The sequence below is a fragment of the Cygnus olor genome, chromosome 9, assembly GCF_009769625.2.
Source record: "Cygnus olor isolate bCygOlo1 chromosome 9, bCygOlo1.pri.v2, whole genome shotgun sequence".
Taxonomy (NCBI): Eukaryota; Metazoa; Chordata; class Aves; order Anseriformes; family Anatidae; genus Cygnus; species Cygnus olor.
In genome coordinates, this window is record NC_049177.1 from 20,389,978 (window position 1) to 20,407,790 (window position 17,813).

The 17,813-nt window shown below is 38.0% G+C and overlaps 1 protein-coding gene across 5 annotated transcripts in view; it reads right to left on the bottom strand.

Annotated features, from left to right (window-relative positions):
* NAALADL2 (N-acetylated alpha-linked acidic dipeptidase like 2) overlaps window positions 1–17,813 on the bottom strand; it is a 437,725-nt gene that overhangs the window by 313,054 nt on the left and 106,858 nt on the right. Inside the window, exon 1 of one of the 5 annotated variants that reach the window (XM_040567009.1) lies at window positions 15,194–15,406. The exons of the other annotated variants lie outside the window; for them this stretch is intronic. Within the exon in view, the coding sequence (XP_040422943.1) occupies window positions 15,194–15,236 (43 nt within the window). The 5' untranslated portion in view covers window positions 15,237–15,406. Of the gene's footprint in view, window positions 1–15,193; window positions 15,407–17,813 lie in introns of those variants that run through there. 5 annotated transcript variants of the gene reach the window in all.

The following is a 17,813-nucleotide window of genomic DNA, read 5'->3' on the forward strand; positions in this document are numbered from 1 at the left end:
ATAGTTGGGTTACTGCATCTTATACCTCAAGATTTTGAGATGCCAGTCATTGTGTTTCTGACAAGAGATGAAATCCCCAGTGGACTGAGGCCATCATTTCCAGTGAATTTCCATACCTTGTCAGCTGTCAGCACTCCATACATATTCCTGACAGACTCCTAGTCATACATTAACTGCTCAATCTTGCTGATTAAATGCAAGAAAGCCAGACAACAATGTAAATTATAAAGTGCTAAGACTCACTAGAAATTTGATTCAATATGGGAAAGAAGTTAAAATAGTTAAAAACACATCTTCACTGTGTCTTAATTAATTATAAAAAGACGGAGTATTTAGAAATGCTGTTTTCGAGAAAGGAGAACTGTAATAATGGCTGATGTCAAAGTCTACAGGTGCTTTTACAAGGACTGACCTGATTAAGAAAAAACATTCTAATTCACATTGAATTTAAAATCTGCCTTTAACGATTTAAGACTAAAAGCTAACAGGAACAAACTAGGATATACAAAATATAGTAATTATACAGTTATGATACATAAAGTGACTAATATAATGCTCAAGCTTAATAACACAATATGGGAAATGCTGTCACAAAAGCCTTAGTAAAACAACCATAAACTATTCAAAATTATTTCTCTTATTCCTTCTCCCTTACCACCTAGAAGCTTTGCTGAAGCCACAGTGTCACTGACTGCCTCTGAAAACATCAGTTACTCTTGCATGAAATTGAACTTTATGAAGAATAAGAAGTTACTGATGATCTTCAAATTCTGAATCATAATAGAAATGTTTATCTCTATACTTGGCATAATTTAAACATTTATACACTAGTAATTTAGAATGGCTGAAGTGCCTCACGGTTACAGGGTTTACAAATGATAACTGAACAATCCACTTCGGTTTAAAACACTGCTTTTCAAACACCTCATCTAAGCATCCTGCTTCCCTTCTATTCCATGGAATATAGGATTTTAATTTTCTGCTATTACAGTAACCAATCATGCCTCTAAGTTTTGCATCTTTACAACAGATGTGCGTATTCAAAGAACCAAACAAGCCAACTTGCTGAAACAACCACTAAAATAAAACTAATGCAGAATGAAAAATAGTGCCAATTACAACTTTTTAGCCTATAAACACCATAAACCGGAAAACAAGAAAAAAAAGTGTGCTAAAAACAGTCTGTCAAACCAAAGCATACCAACAGAAGGATTTTTTTTTTAGTATATGATCAACTGTAATTTACTTATTACAAATGAATGTTCCAGAACTATGTGTGTGTGTGCGTGTATTTATTTTTTAGGTAATGATTGAAGTAGACAGTATAATTTCTCCCTCCCTTTCCCACCCCTCCCCAACACACACACAAGAAGTTCCAGCTGTGAATGTAACCTGTTCAAAGATAACTCACAGCATAGATACAGCTGAGGCTACTTCACTACATTTTTTTTCTTTGCTTTCCTCAAAAGCCAGACATCGGTAACTGGGTGCTCCTTCCCGTAACTCTGGAGAAGAAATATACAAATTAAATGAAATGCAGGAATATATGAATGTATTTCGCATCTCTAATCTTAGAAGAATTCAAATCAAGTTCACAACTACGATACGTAGGACAAAAAGGATAAAGTGATTTATTAAAAAAAAAAGTACGTTTGTACTTGTAATACCTCTAATCTGTTAAAGTATAGGACTGAAATTCAGAAAAAAGGTTTGGAAGGTTGATTCAGGGGCCCACTTCACATCGGGGCAAAAGCAATCTAAAGATCCCAGCTGTATCTCATCGCCTCTACTTAAAACCTGTCCTCCCTCAGATGCTGTGCACATGAAACATCTGAATGTAGCCAAGGACACAGATTCTCACAGCTGAAAAAAAAAAAGTCCTGGTTTGGTTTGAATTAGGTCTGTCTTCAAAACTAAATTACTCACTTAACTAGAAATGTGCTGCAAGATGAAGTTACTGCATCTTTTAAGACCTGACAAATACCTATATACTGAGCCTGCTTCATCAGCATTTTTGTTTCTTTTCCTGAGATACTTAACTCTCTACTGAAAAAAAGTCCTATTCGAAGCCCCCAGCATATAGAAAACTCCTATTTACTTGGCCCCAAGGCAGATCATTTACAGAAGACTGGTACAAAATTAAATAAATTAAATCTGAGTCCAAGTTGATAATTCAGTTTTTAAAAAGTCTTTTTCTGAGACAATAGAGAACAGTGTTATTTTATTTTTAAAAATCACTTCTGAAATATGAAGGCAATTTCTCTTTCCCGCGTCTTTCAATTTTGCTGTAATTGCATTTTAAGAGTCAATCCAGTTCAAATAGCTGCAGCTGACACCAACGGAGGAAAAAACAATCCAAATTTCTTAAACCTAACAGCTGACTTCACAAATAGACAAAAAACATTTTTTTTATTGGCCCTTACACTCATTTAGCGATGAACACAGCAGTAATCGTACACGCTGCAGAACTGGGACACACGTTAAATTCAGTGCAATATTTCCTTTCGGCCTGCACTAAAGACAAAGCAATAAAGAGAAATAAAGCTACAACAGGCCTTCCTCATTACACGAAATAAACCAAAGACGACAATACCCTAAAGCAGCATACATGTTGACACTAAGACTCCTTTTCTTTTTAGATTCGATTTGATTTCTCTCTTGCTTTTGGGTAGATCTCTAGAAGAAAATGTCTTGACCACCTTCGCCAACTCTGTTCAAAAAAGGCATCTTGACTAAGCTAGGTGACAGGAGAACCAGCAGGATTATTGCCTGTGAATGCATTGCTTTTAGAAGAGCATATTTAAAAAGCAAGAAAAACAAATCTTTCACTTTTTTAAAGCCGAATTCAGTAATAAGCTAAGTGTGCAAACAATGTACACTTGAACCACTGCACCGTGCAAAACCCCACAGCAGGTACATCAAGGCACTGTGCAGCCTTTCCTCGCTGCTCTTCCAGTTTGTCTCAGTCATGCTCTGTGGGAAGGGCAAAATTTAGCAAAATAGAAGTATATACACCCAAGGTAGCCAGACAATGAGCTTTGCATGCCACTGATTTTATGAAAAATGGCTGTACGTAGAACAAGATCACCAGATTGTTTGTGCATACACCCACGTACCCACCACAAAGCCTGCAAGTATGATGGATTTTAAGTTGCAGATCAACTCCTGTGCTTGTAAAAGCATGCAACTTTTGCAATGACCTACAGAAATGTAATTCCTAATCCCCAGTTGAAGACTGAAATGGTAAAAGAAAGATTGGTTTATAGACCCTTGTGATGTCCTTCAATGACCTGACGAGCCACCTTCAGCAGAGCCAGCACATCAGTACCTGCAGTTTTGTGACTCCTGACATTCATGCAATATACTCCCCTTTGAAAATGTACCTGTATCATAGAAAATAAAAGATACATTGGATTTATAAGCCAAATCTCAGTTTCCACATTTAAGAAATTGGTTATTTGTATTTTGGTTAATATTTGACTAATGTAAAATGGAGGGGCTAGCAGATAAACAGAACCAACACTGAAATAACACACAGGAAACCCTTTGCTTCTAGATCATCTCTGCAGAGAGCTTAGAGAAGCTCAGTTTGAAATGGAGCTTTACAGCACAAGGGAAAAAAAGGAACAATGTTCACTTAACTGCTGTAGAGAGCATTGCATTGAAGTAACTACTCCCTCCTTCACCCGGAGGCCTGTCCTGGATCTTCTGCATGACAAAGGAAGGAGGTAATGAGAATAATTACATCAAGACTTGCATTTAGACCTGTTTTATAACACTTATTAGCACAGTGCCTACAGCATTTCAGATGGACAGCCAATTAGCCGTTTGAAAAATCTGTCTTGAAACAAGAAACATCCTCAGGAAGGTGGAAACTTATTCCTTGATTTAAGGTTTCCATACCCTTTTGCCATCAATGCAAATGAAGCTGAGTGATGCTGCCAGCTTTCCTAACTGACCAGAACTGCAGAAGCGGTTACTGAACAAACTATTACCTTAATTTTGTTCTTTTTTCTCTTCCAACCTTTCAGTTCCTACCCTTCGTGGTAAGAGCTGTATTCTTTCTCTTGATTTTTAATAGCTCAGCATGTTCTAACCTCACTTCTTAGTAAAACTCTGGGAGTGTTTTTTTTTTTTCCACTTTTTAATTTGAACACTTCTACTGCTAGAAATGAGCAATTTAAAACCACAGAAATACCTGTAAGTAGTCCTTACCACCTTTGCTAAGGCAAAGGCATTTCATGATTTACTGACAGATGTTAACCCCACAATGCCTGCAGAGCTCGGGCAGCATTATCTGAGTATCTCAAATGAGAGTCTAAGGTGAAGTGTGAAACAAATGACTTGCACAAACCAAGCCAAGGGGTTTAGCAAACCCATAGAGAAAAGCTGTTACTCAACCAAAAATTGAAATCAGTTCTCTTCTGTCTTAGCCCACATATGGCTTCAAGTCTTTCAAGTACAACTCTGCACCTAGTTTTAACAAGTGCAAGCTACAGCTTTTTACCCTACCAGAAGAGCTTCTCTCTCTACATGTAGGCACCAGAAAATTTCATCATCTACCGTTAGAGCAAAGACAAAAGACAAATTCCCTCCAAAGCAAGTCTTTCATGTTAAAAAAATTCTTAACGATTTTGTGAATAAGAGTCAAATAAAGGAAAAGCTAATTGCATTTTAATGTAAAATTTTTACACCTCTTACAGATGTTTAGGTTATTTCATGGTTTATTATAAAGCATTTTCTGTTATCATTAACTGAAAGTTAATAGTCTCCTGGCATGGTGGCTTCAGTGTAGTAACTGCAGTGACACCAACGTGAATTTTAAGCTGCTGCATATGGCAGCAGTACAAATCTGACCTGCCAGCCAGAAACCACGCACAGTACCTAAAAACTCGAGCTTACATTTTTCAAGGTATTAAGCTTCCTTTTGTCACTAAAATAAATGGCTCAACGTATCCAAAACTTTTTTTGGAGTACAAGGCCAAATTTAAATGGCTAGAGGGTAACTGCTGAAGAAAGAAAACCAAGACAGCTTTAGGTTCACAAACTCTTTGAAGTTTTTAGAGAAAAAAGTATTTAAATGGATTTTCCCCCGTTAAAAAAAAATAAATATATATAATATATATTTTTAAATGAAAACAGAAAAAAATATTATTCAAGTAGTACTAGGGTTCTTCAGAGAAGCCAAATTTTTGTCTTTATTTTTTACCGAGGCCTCAGCAGTCAGACTCCACCTTTAGTCCTGCTCCACAAAGAACGCATCTGCATCTTTTGATTTAAGCCTTTAGCCTTATATCAAAATATTTAAGCCAAGAAGCCAGAACTTGCCACAGAAAGCCTTCAGAAACCGCATCGCTGCCCCCTGTCCTTGAAACAGCCCCAGCTGTCTTCCCCGCTGAAGCTCTGGCCAACAAAACACTTGCCTCTCACACAACACATTCTGTCTCTGTGTGCTCTTAATAGGCTACCGTTTACCTGCTGGAGTGCAACCTGTCACTTTGGCCACCTCAGATGCCTGCAAGCCTCAACGATACTGTGCTATCCCTTTTGATCGAGGCTGTGCAGAGTAAGGTCAGCCGGAAGGGTTCAAGCATCAACAAGCAGCTGGCAGATACCCTTATGAGGGAGCAATTCCCTGCAGAAGAACTGGCAACAACTACCTAAAAGCTGCCTCTCTGAAGTCATCTTTGTCCTATTTCACTTAGTTCGCTCTTCAAGAAGAAGTTACAGCATCGCTATAATGTGCGCAATGCTTGAGGTATTTCAGATGCTGTTTGGTATCAATTCTCACCACAGGGTGCTTGAAGATACAAAGATATGGAACAAACAAACATGCAGAACTGATAGAACAATATCCACTCCATGCTGAAATATGGAAAAAAGTACAGTATTTCTCAAAGGTGTTCTGGGAGTTTCCTTTCCAGAGCAGCGTACCCACAGACTATAGCTTTACGAACGTCTTACCTTTTTGAATCATATGCGTTGACACAGTAGTTGGCATGAAGATTAGGTTCGCTATCTTCATATTGGGCCAACTAAAACATCATTAGCATGGCACAGTCCTCAGAACCATCCGTACTTGCCTCCCAGCTTTACACAACATAGACACTTACACAGAAGGCAAGCACAGTTTTGGTTCCACAGGCATCCACACAAGGAGTCCGAGAGTCTCCATCGCTCTTCACCATCATGGTGAGGTGCTCTCGATCGTCCTTCTTCCAAGGGAAAGTGCTTGGGAGCTCTCTAACCCTCTCTGAGTTTTCTTTATGTATTTCCAGTTCTCATGAATAAGAAAGAAATCTTGCTTCATTTACCACAAAAGGACGCAAATCAGCACCTCCTCAAAGACCACTTTGGAAGGAGAAAAAGAAAGGGAAATTTACCCTACTCTGCCTACAGGGATCTTTGTACTGAAGCTTTAATGACAGAGTAGGCTCTACTTCCAGTCACCTAAAATTACTACTTTTGGAGATCACCTCAGTTCTTCCTCTCTTTCACCTACAGTGAAACCTCAAGGACCACAACATGAAACACTGGCTGTAGGCCTTACCAGGATCAAGAAAGGTAGCCTGCATTTCTAATACTGCACTCATTACATGCTCTTCTGAAATTCAAATATGTTGAAAAACTCTTCCTCCTACACCCCGTTTGATGGCAAGATCTGTAACTCAGAACTAATGGTGAACTTCATCTATCTGCTTAAAGTAATTTGCAACACAAAAATGAGCATTCCAGTTTGGGTAAATGAGGTTCTAGCTCTAATCTGGGTTATGTATCAGTACACTTAATGACACTACCCTCTGAGCACAGGGACATCTGAGGAAGACCTCGCTCTCCTGAAGAATGATGCTAGCTTTGCAACAGATCAGAATTTCATTTTCACTGCTTTATACAAAACTCTAAATATCTTTTACACTGACACCCATCTTCTGAGAACCCATGTTGAAAGGAAAAAGTGAGACACTAATTTTCAGCCTTTGTCTCATCCGATCCTTGGGATCGTGTTTTTTCCACACCAAAAAAAGTCAACTGAATTGCAATTGTGAATGTACTTCTAAGACAAGAAGCATACTGTTTACATTATAGGGTCCCATGGTGAGAAAGTGTCTTTGATAGAATTAGAATTTGCTTTCTTGCATCTCAAATGCAAATTTCTCTGGAGATAGCTAAAAATAAATCTGGTGAGAAACAAAAAAAAACTCTTCAGCAATAAAATATTTTTAGTACGTAAACAAACCAAAATATTCTCATTTGCATATGGTACATCATCTCCTCTGGTGTTTTTTTATTTTTTTTTTTTCATCTTATGTGACAATGCTACTCACAAACTAAATAACCAAAAAAACAAGGTAACATTTCTGGTGCCAGATGCTGAAGATCAATAGCCGTTTCCCAAAGTTTACGGCATAATTAAAATTTGTAACAGGAATAATTTTCTTTTCAACCCCTCAGGCTAAGCCTAGAATTATTGACTAAGACAAAGCTATGTAGTATAGCATTTTTTATTATGTTTATGGATAATAGAAAAGATTTTATTGTTTTTACATGTAATCTGGTAACTATAGAAACAGTAAATAGGATGAATTCTCTATATCAGCAAAGCAACAGTTATAAATATTTTGTTATTGTTTAGGTATGTAGAGGACATGGGTTTATATAATTACCTGTTAACCATCAGCTAAACTACAGTTTCCAGGTGGACGGCTAGAATGCCCATGAATTAAAAGAAAACTGAATTTACTGTCCATTACAGTTTAGCTGCCACAAAGCCTTTGTTACAGAGAGACACCACTACAGGGATTGCGTGCATGGCACCCAAGGAGTCAATACCGCCTGTAGCTGGAAAAAAAACACATGCTGTTACCTAATTGACTGGAGTATTACAGTGGCTTTATACTTATAATCTGAACAGTCCACCTATGCTTTTTTCCCCACCCAAGGCATAGTAAGAAAAGACTTCAAGCGAGAAAGGACAGCAAACAAGAAGAGTGCAGTTGATCCAGAACAACTATGCATCTCCTCTGTGATGAGAGAAACCTGGATTCTGCTGCACAATCATCATTGCCATGATTCAGAGTTACTGTAAGTCTCAGAATTTCAGGTCAAATATGCTCAATTTAGAAGCAAAAAGCTGTATATTTGTTTTCTAACTTTCAGCCCTGAAAACTCACTCAACCTTGGATGTCAAACTGGATTATTTCCTGCTCATATGTCTCAATCAATGCTAATCATAACACAGGCCAAACTAAACTCCCCAATACCCATACAAGCCCATTACTTTCACTGTGTTTTCACAAATAAAATATAACTAGGAAGTTAGTAAACATTTCTGCTGATGAAGCACAAGAACAAATACACAGGCTGATTCAGCCCCTCTTTGCAGAGCTAGTTGGAATAAAATGCAGTAAACTTAATTGTGTTATGAAAGCACATGAAGTCTGAGCTTAAACAGACAGCAGGAATGCCACTTCTACACAACCACTATTTGAAGGAAAAGATGAATATATACACAAGTTGTCAAAGGCAGCTATTATGAAACTACGTCTAGCACTATATATTTGTAGTGACGTTCAGGCTAAAAATTTCAGCTCTACTTTCCAGGACTGTCTCCAGAAAGATGCATTTAGTTAAAGTTAGGCTTCTTAATCTCTTAAATGCCAAGAAGGGTTTCAATATATTACCAAAATATAACCAGAAACATGAAACTGGAAAAGGGCAAAAGCAGCGGCACCACCACTCTGTGAGAGTGGACGATCGCACCGACGCATGCCTAAAGGCACCATGCGACTCTGCACCAGATGAAATACAATCCAGAGGTAAAAGTGACAGTGGAGACAATGGATTCTAGGAAATACCATAATATGTAATGAAATCACAGTATTTCTGACAGACATACGCTCTTCTTGAGTGAGCCAGGTAGTATTTTGTTCTGTATGTGTGATACATTCACACTTCCTCAGGATGGCACAGCTTTATGCCATTTCTTGCTCAGATATTAAGCTTGGGATATGACAACCTCAAGATGCAGAAAAATAAGTAAACCTGATTGTTTTCCCTGCCCCCGAGGCACATCTTCAAATAGACTTCCTGCTGCCAAAGCTGACTAGTCTCTGAAAATCTTTTGGAAAGACATGCCTCCAGAAGAACATCTGAACACTTGAAATTTGCCTGAGTGTCCTCAAGTTCATCTGACGGAAATAGCACAGTTAAAGTACTCTCACTGTGAAATCTCCCAAACTTTTGGGCACGTGGTAGAATTTGACTACTTGTGAATATGGAAGCTTGCAATAACTGTTGCAACTTGTATGACAATAAGCAACAAAACTAAAGCAGTGCACTTCACCTCCGGTAACTGCCTGTGCAAATGATGTGACAAAAAACACTGTGTCTAGGACACTCGGACTGCCTTCAAGAACTCAGTTTCAGAAGGCTAAATTCAAGCAGCGTGTCTCCTCCCACAAATACACTGCTTGGCCTTAAGATTAGAAACATGTGAGTGAAAGATGGAAAATGACTAACACACATTAAAATTTCCTTCTGCCAACACAGAGCTGCTTCCTGCATCGGGGGATACATAATGCATAAAGACCTATGTTATGACAATCTGGAGATGCATGGAGCCACCCCAAACCACTAGGAATAGCAAGAGAACCGAGAAAACTAAGTTTGCAGATTTGGCCCAGTCCTCCAATGGCCTGTTTCAAGTTTCCCAGAATTCACTAGATACTTCCCAGGAGAACATTCTTATACGGGTATTGTGCCAGTACTCTTTTTATACAGCCTAAGTAATTGATGTTTCTCCTGTTGCCTTGAATCTGACTTACAAAACAAACATAGAAAAAACTACCTAGCAGCAAAAAAGATACCTACATGAAAACACTGGGAAGTAGAAAAATTAGAATAAAGTAGACTTTACTGGGAGTATTTAATCATTATTTAACCATACTACATTGCTATGCCACAATACCACATTACATGCAGGCAATCTCCAGTAAGTCTAATAGGATATTAAGAATATCTAAGCATGAAGGGACTAATTAGACACCAGGCCTTAAAGAAATATAAAACGAACAAACAAAATCCTTAGAAATTTAAGTACCTTGATCACAATGATATTGCAATGAAGAAAACCATCTTGCTCATCTTCAGGAAGCATATCTCAACAACTAACAGCAAGTTGGACCTTCCTGTTTATAGGATAGCATTCCAATATTACGCCACCTCTTTTGTGGCAGAAATCAGCGAAGATACTGTTTTTCAAGCAAAGGAAAAAGACAAACACCCAGCAGAACGGTGGTATCCTATCCCTGTGCAGAGGTGAAAAAATTTCCAGCCATTTCTAGAAAACCCCAGGTAATTGGAGGAGGAAAAAGGGACCTTGTTATGACCTGCTATGAATGCAGAGCACTCTCCATTACAAACTAGCGTCATATCTGCACAAGAAGTTTACACAAACCCTGTCTTCTTTTGCCTCAACTGCTAAAATCACATTGATATCCCCTCCGCGTCAATCTCAGTTCTTTACTTTTCTCCAGTAAGTGACAGACTTTCAGAGAAAAGAGGTACAGGAGTGGCCAAAATAAATACAAGGCTTACCTCGTTTCTGTTCACTAAGACACGCATTCTGAAGAATGATGTATTGGGGGAAAAGCCAACATCCTCTCTTGGATCACTTCCCTAAGCGGCAAACGTGAAATCTGATAGAACCTACTGCTGAGTAGAGGTTATTTCCCATCCAGCACAATTGCAAAGTTTAAAGTAGCTCAACACTACAAGCAAAAGTTTTTGGACACTTTGCAATCATCATCCTTTTTCTATACATCAACTGCATTTTCAATTTTGCTTTATTTATTGCAGCAAGATGTTGCTATATTGTTTCATTTTCAGGCATATATATTAGGAAGCAATCATCTGCAACACCCCTCTAAAAACTGGAGATGATTTTAACAGCAAAACAACAATAATGCAGAGTGGGAGCTGGAAGTCTTTGGTTTGATATCCAGTTTCTGCATTAGATTCTTACCACTAGAGACAGATTTATTGCACTTCAATTTATACTTTTTTTCTCAGTTTTAATATGATTGTGTTATTGAGGATATTTCTGTAGAACTAAAATTTCAAGCCCTGCTTCATGAACTGGAAAAATCAAAGTTAAAAAAAAAATACCTGTAATAAAAGAGTTAAAAGCAACTAGAAAAAATTTAGAATGATTAAAGCTGAAGTCAAATGAGTGCTCTGTGCTGATCTAGCTGCTGATGGCTCTGCAGGACTATCTGAATCTCTTATTTTTCACAGCACCAGGACAGTGATCAGTGCATACTTCTCTAGCTCTCTAGATTCACTACTTTGAAATGGAAGTCAAGAATCTACAGGAGGCAGCAATAAAATGAATTATTTTAAATTACCCATTGTTACCGTACCTCGTTGGTGAATAGAGCCAATCTATGTAAGAAATGCTGTCACAGAAAACCCTCAGTATTATCATTTAAAAAGAGTCAAGAAGGGACCCAGGGGCATTCTGCTGATAATTGTCCAGACAGCAAACAGGCACTGAATTCTGAGGACTGAGGTCATCAAATGCAAAGTGGGGGGGGGGAACATTTTAGAATGGACCTTCAGAGCTACCACCTTATAATACAGAACCCCAGTTAATAACTGCAACTGATGACAGTGTTCGTTAACGCTATTCAAAACTCCCCTCAAACACTAACCTGAAACAAGGCTGTTCCTTCCAATAGCCGAGCAAGTAGAGGAGGCCTTGGGCCAGAAAGTCCTCTCTTTAAGAAAGAAAAGCTCAAGATGGAAAAGAAACCATTCTGAAATTCACTTTCTGGGACATTCTCTTTCTAAGTCCTGATGTAAGCATGCCGTATTCTTTATGTATGCTCTTGATGTTTTCCTACTGCCTTTCTCAGCAAAAAGGCCTCGTTGCTTCTTGTAGACTTGGTCTGTAAATGTTTCATGAGACTACATATATATTAATCTAATAAAAAAAAAATCAACATCAGAGCACAAGAACACATCCTAAGGAACTGATCCAAACCCTAAGGAACCACTTCGGAGCTGATCCAAAGCCCAGATTAATTACAGACAGTAACTGAACTTGCTGGAAACTTACTTTAATATAATAACACTCTTACCTAATCACGTGTTTATATTAAGGATTTATAGAATAAAGCAACAATAATTAAAAAAATGATTTAGGTATGTTAATAAACAGTACGTGCAGAAGCCCTGAAAAAAAAATCAGGGTATATTAATAACATTTGAATGACTTCTCCCATTCTAGCTCCCATCCAATGCCTCTCAAGAACTGCAAGAATAAACTGCCCCAACGCAAACTTGTCAGTTTAGCTCCATCCTCTGTGGGGCAGAGAGGCAAGCGTGTATTGCACATTCAGCAGGCAAGCAAGGCTACTACAGTCATCTAGCAACGCAACACAGTGTAAAATCAATTATAACTCATGCATAATATACAATTAACATTTACAGTAATTGCATCCTGTGGGGCTACTATTGTCACAGTCTCCCCAAAACAGTACTTAATTCACAGGAAAATTGAAAACAACAACTCATGTGAAGGGACAGAACTTGACTCACATTCAAAAAAAGGCAACAAAACCCCAAGATATCCTGTCAGCTGCAGTTGCATTTTTAAAGGGCTCTCAGTGTGCTCACTTGAAGGAGGAATCAATTCATGGCCGGCAGTCAAAGACCGATTGTTCTGGGCTTGCTTTGATCTTTCCAATTGTCACACCCACGCTGCAAGTTTCATAGGAACAGAGGGCTGAAGTATTTACTGAAGCAGTAAAATGATTACAATGGAACCGAACCAGGAGCTAAGTTATTCTCAGAGCCTACTGTACTTGGTGCAAAAACAAAAGAGCTGCGATGGCGGAGTGACCTTATATTTACTGCCTGACCAGATGGCCAGAGTTACTGACTTATGTAAGCCCCAAGCCGTCTTCACCATCTGACGGCTGCTGGGTGAAATCAAACAAACGTCTCTGCATAGTCTTTAGTGCACAAACCTAATCATCACAAGACCTTAGAAGAAAATGCTGCAGGGAAAGGCAAGGAGTGAACAGGACTGAAATCCTCGGATCCTGAAAAAGGTTTTTTTCCCAGCAGAATGGAGACACACGGGTATGGCACAGCGAGTAGGTTCGTGCACCTGCTGTCCAGGCTGCATCTCTTTTGCTAATGAATAAGTGAAGTCAGCCTCCAGGGCTGTCAATCTGGCACCTTTAGTAATTCATACAATCCCAAAGTTCTCTAAAAATAAATAACATGAAAAGAAACACAAGTTGTCTCACTAGCAGTGGTTTGACGGGTATCTTGGATAGTGTTAATTTTTCCACCTTTTTTTCCCTTAAAAATACAAGCTAAATCACCGATTTTGAAGTCTCTATAAACAAGAACACATAGGAATAACACAGTACGTTAGATTAATGGTAGCTAAAAAAACAACAACCAAAAAACTTATACTGGCGTGTGTGTATATGTACGCAGAACATTTCTATTTAATATAAGGTATTGTTGTGCAACAACAATTCTCATCCCATTGCACTAATGCAAATCATCAAAAGAAATTTCATTTGACTAAGCTCACTTACACTAATGAAGAAAAGGTACAATTCGGGATCACAGGCCCCCAAAGGAGTTGTACGTAATACAATGGGCCTGATTCATTTACATCAGTTTTACCAATATAATTTTATTGGCAGCAGTGAAAAAGCTCCTCACTTGCAACATGGAAACAAAGACCAGAATTAGGCTGAATGCATTTCTGAACAGCATACCACTGTAAACTCAAGCCAGATCCTGAATGAAGAAAGAAGAAGAAACACTAAAAAAACTCTCATCAGCACATGACATAAATGGTATTTAGACCTGTACACTATGCAATGTTAGTTATTTTTTCAAAGTTAAAATCTGGATTAAAACTGAATCTGCTGTGTAGTATAAACATACTTATTATCACAAAGAAAAAAAGTAGAAAATAGGGAAAAAAAGTATTTCCTTTCTCAGAAGCTCTCCATGAAGGAAATCTGCTGCAGCACGAGCGGAGTTATTCCCAATTAACGCAGGTTGGAGACACACATTTGAATCTCAGTATATCATGCTTGCATACACATGAAGAATAACTTCAGGGGAAAAGCAGTTAACAGGGCTTCCCAATGCCTAGAAAGTCACTGTTTCAGCTCTCACAAAACCATTTGCAAATTTTAATAGCTTAAAGATTCTTGCAGAGCTCAAACTAGTTACAAAGCTTTATCTGTTGCTGTTATGCAAAGCATGAGAAAGAGGCCAGGAAGAGACGGGTAAGCCAAGCAAAAGAAAAACACAGGTTGAGTGTCAGGGGAAAAAAACACTGGATGTTAAGAAGATAAAATAATGGAAGTAATTCCTCAGGAAGATAATATTTCCTGGGACATTAAAACTGTCTCTTGGAAAAAAAAAAAAAAAAAACTACCGGGAAAACATTCTTTTTCAAAGCAAAAACTTGACATTAATGTTGCAAAAGAAGGACTAAGCAAGATTTATGAACTGTTGTGTTCAGGGCTTCTACTGAAAATTTAAAATACCTAGGACAGAATGCTCTGTTCTCACAGTTAGCCACACAAGTGCTTACAAGGACTATTTAGCACACATCTTGGTGTTACCTTGGCACAGCCCACAGAAGGAAAAAAAACAACTTGGAATAAGCCAAGAATGAACAAGGGAAAGAACCTCCTTAATCTTTATGGATCTGCCATGCCCTGCTCACATGCAACTGGTACTCAGTTTGTGCAAAACAGCAGTGTAAAGCATTTCCTATCCCAAAAATATTTGCAGCAGATTGAACTGTTACAGAACAGCAACCTCAACATCCACAGATCACCTTGTTTAAAGCAACCTTTATTGACAATAGAGTGCCAAATACTCACATGATCTTATCATACTTTCTTGTACTCTACTAATTAATGCAGTGTTTTGCTTGCTATGCTTTGTTTTTAAAAAACAATGAACTGCAAAGATGAGGGATGCGGATTTCCTCCTATTTCCAAAAATACATGCACGTGCAAAAACAAGTCCACTCCTGTGGACATGCAGTACACACTGCAACAGCTGAAAGCAAAACAAGCTCCCACATGCAGCGACTAACAATGCCCAAAAGATTTTAGCGTGGAAGTAGGTTGCATGCTCTTACCTTGTGGGGACGTATTCGGTAAACTAGATTCATTCTCTCCCATTTCTAAAAGCGATTAAATTCCTCTGTAAGGAGCCAAGCTGTTTTTACCAAGTTGCCTCGGTTGCTGTGCAAGTTTTGACCTCCTGACTTCCAACTACAGCGCGGTAACAGTATACCTGACTTTTTGTGAATAATTAGTATCCTGCTTCCTGAGTTACCTGGGCTTGCCTGACCTGTTTCTCTATAAACTGACATCATATCCTTTGATCTCTTCTGATTAACATGTGCCTCAGGCTACACTGCTTTGTCTTATTTTGGACTCTCCTGCTCATTTGTTCCCCACCCTTTACTTTCACTTTTATGCAGAAAGTTACCTGAACAACATTTATCTTCCGCAGCAGGTGTTTTAGTCAAAATGCCAACGCCTGCAGAAAGTTTTCAGCCGAATTTAAAGATTCTTTGAATTTGCATTTTATAGGAGAATTGGGAGTAAATGATAACCATCGAGCCAGTCTCTCTAGGATGGGAACTTTGCAGCCACAGTTCTTCACCATGGAGAAAGAGGGCTGCAGCCGATACAGGTCCCACTGCCAAAATCTTTGCCAAGAACTCCAAACCTAAAAAAAACAAGAACACCCTCCCCCTGTCTTTCACAAAGATTATCTACAGGGAAGATCCTCAACTTCAACACTGTCATTTTGAGATTGTTTTGACCGTGTAACAGAAGACGATTATAAACAAAAGAAAAGGTTATTTCGCTTTTCTTCCCATCCTGCTCCAGCACAAGAACACAAAATTTTTAAGATAATCTTATCCTGACTTCAAGTTGAGTTCCAAGGAAATATTTGCTCTTTTCTGCTGTAGAAGTCAAATAACACGTTTCTGGTACTTTTGTGATCAATTTGTTAAATAAGTACCCCGTCTCTGCCGACAAAGTTAGTTTTATTTTAACATTTACATTTTCAACTATCAACAAAAGAAATCAAAGAGAAGCCACGGCACTATCTTACAGGAACTTAGTAGCTTTCACAAGGTTAACCTCTGCCTGGATTACACTCAAAATGGTCCAAATCAATTGCTTTAGACTTGCTTTTTAATTTTTGTTCTTTAAAACAGAAGAAATTAGGTCTGTGTTTATATCTAAACTGCACTACTGTGGTTTTTTTTTTTTGTTTTTCCAGTTACCTTAAGTTTCAGAAAATAACAGGCAGCCTTTCAAGAAAATTTATCCAGACTAGGTAAAGTGTACTTTTAAAGTAAAGTTTCTGAAGCAAAATATACCAATTAAAACAAAGCCATTATTCATGAAAAAGAACATCCTCACAGACGGTAACACTCCTTAAGCTTATCATCACATAGACCGAAGTAACAAAATATTTATGTCCTCTAGTGATTCATTGTCAACTCTGTAGCAACTCTGCGTGCACGTAACTAAGAAGCTTCCTCATTTACATGCACAGCTTGCTGTCAGCCATAATTAAATAACTGACTTTACCTACAGAAGTTAAGTCAAATACCCCAGATACTAAGCAGCTGCATGTACCCCCTTCCTGGGGACCATGGAGGAGCCAGTACTGAAGCTCCTTCTTGACCAGATCTGGGGAAGCTGATGATCTAGGACCGAGTTCTGAATATACAATCTTGACCCGTTCGACATTTAAAAGACATAATTAAGAAAAATGAGTTTATTTATCAATGAAGATCTACGATGCAAAGCAAGATACATTTGGTGAGACAGAGACATCTAAAGCATTTCTGCCCTCTCCAAACACAAACTATCTCTTCAAAGACAGCAATCCTTAAATATACTACGTTATAATAACTGCTTAATACAGGATAAATTATACTGATTTTTTTTTTTTTTTTTTTTTTTTTTATCTTCAATGCCGTATTCTGAGAAGTCCTTCCCCATATAAAGAGAGCTACTAATTTCAATAAAACAGAAGCTTAAGGAGGCAAAAAAATATCTTGGCTACTGAGTACCAACACGCTCCTCAAAGAACGAGATTCTGATTTCAGGCTTTTAGCACATATAGAAATAATTTGTTGTTTAAGTTGCAGCATTTTATCACATCTTCTTCAATTAACTCAAATTTATTTTTAAAAATTCAAGAGATGAGAGTGATAGTACTGAAAATATTTCTTCCTTTGCAAAGAACTATAGCAGCAGGAATAGTGCAAAAAGGACTGATTTTTCACACTCTTCCAACAGTGACTAATGGTGAGAAATGGACGGGTTGGTTTTATGTTCTCCTAAAGCTGTTTGTTGTGCTCAGTTGTGTGAAATGATTAAAATGGAGTGCTTTCCAAAAGAATAACTCTTAATTCACTCACTCCTTAAGAAAGGCCCAAATGTGGAAACATAATGGAGTCTTTGTTCTGCTTGTAGAAGAAAACAGAATGTTATTCTGTATATTTACAATACAGAAACTGCAATGTTTCTTGATTCCAACAAGTTCATTTGACAAGACAATGAACAGAAATATAATTTGATGATGATAGTAATTCCAGGCTACAAGAGCAAAAAGCTAAATCTTATGCTGCACATAGAACTGTGCCAAATAGGTAACTGCATCATACCGCAAATGTCACTAATGAGTACATGCATAATTCCAATGTTATTGGAAACAGAGTACTC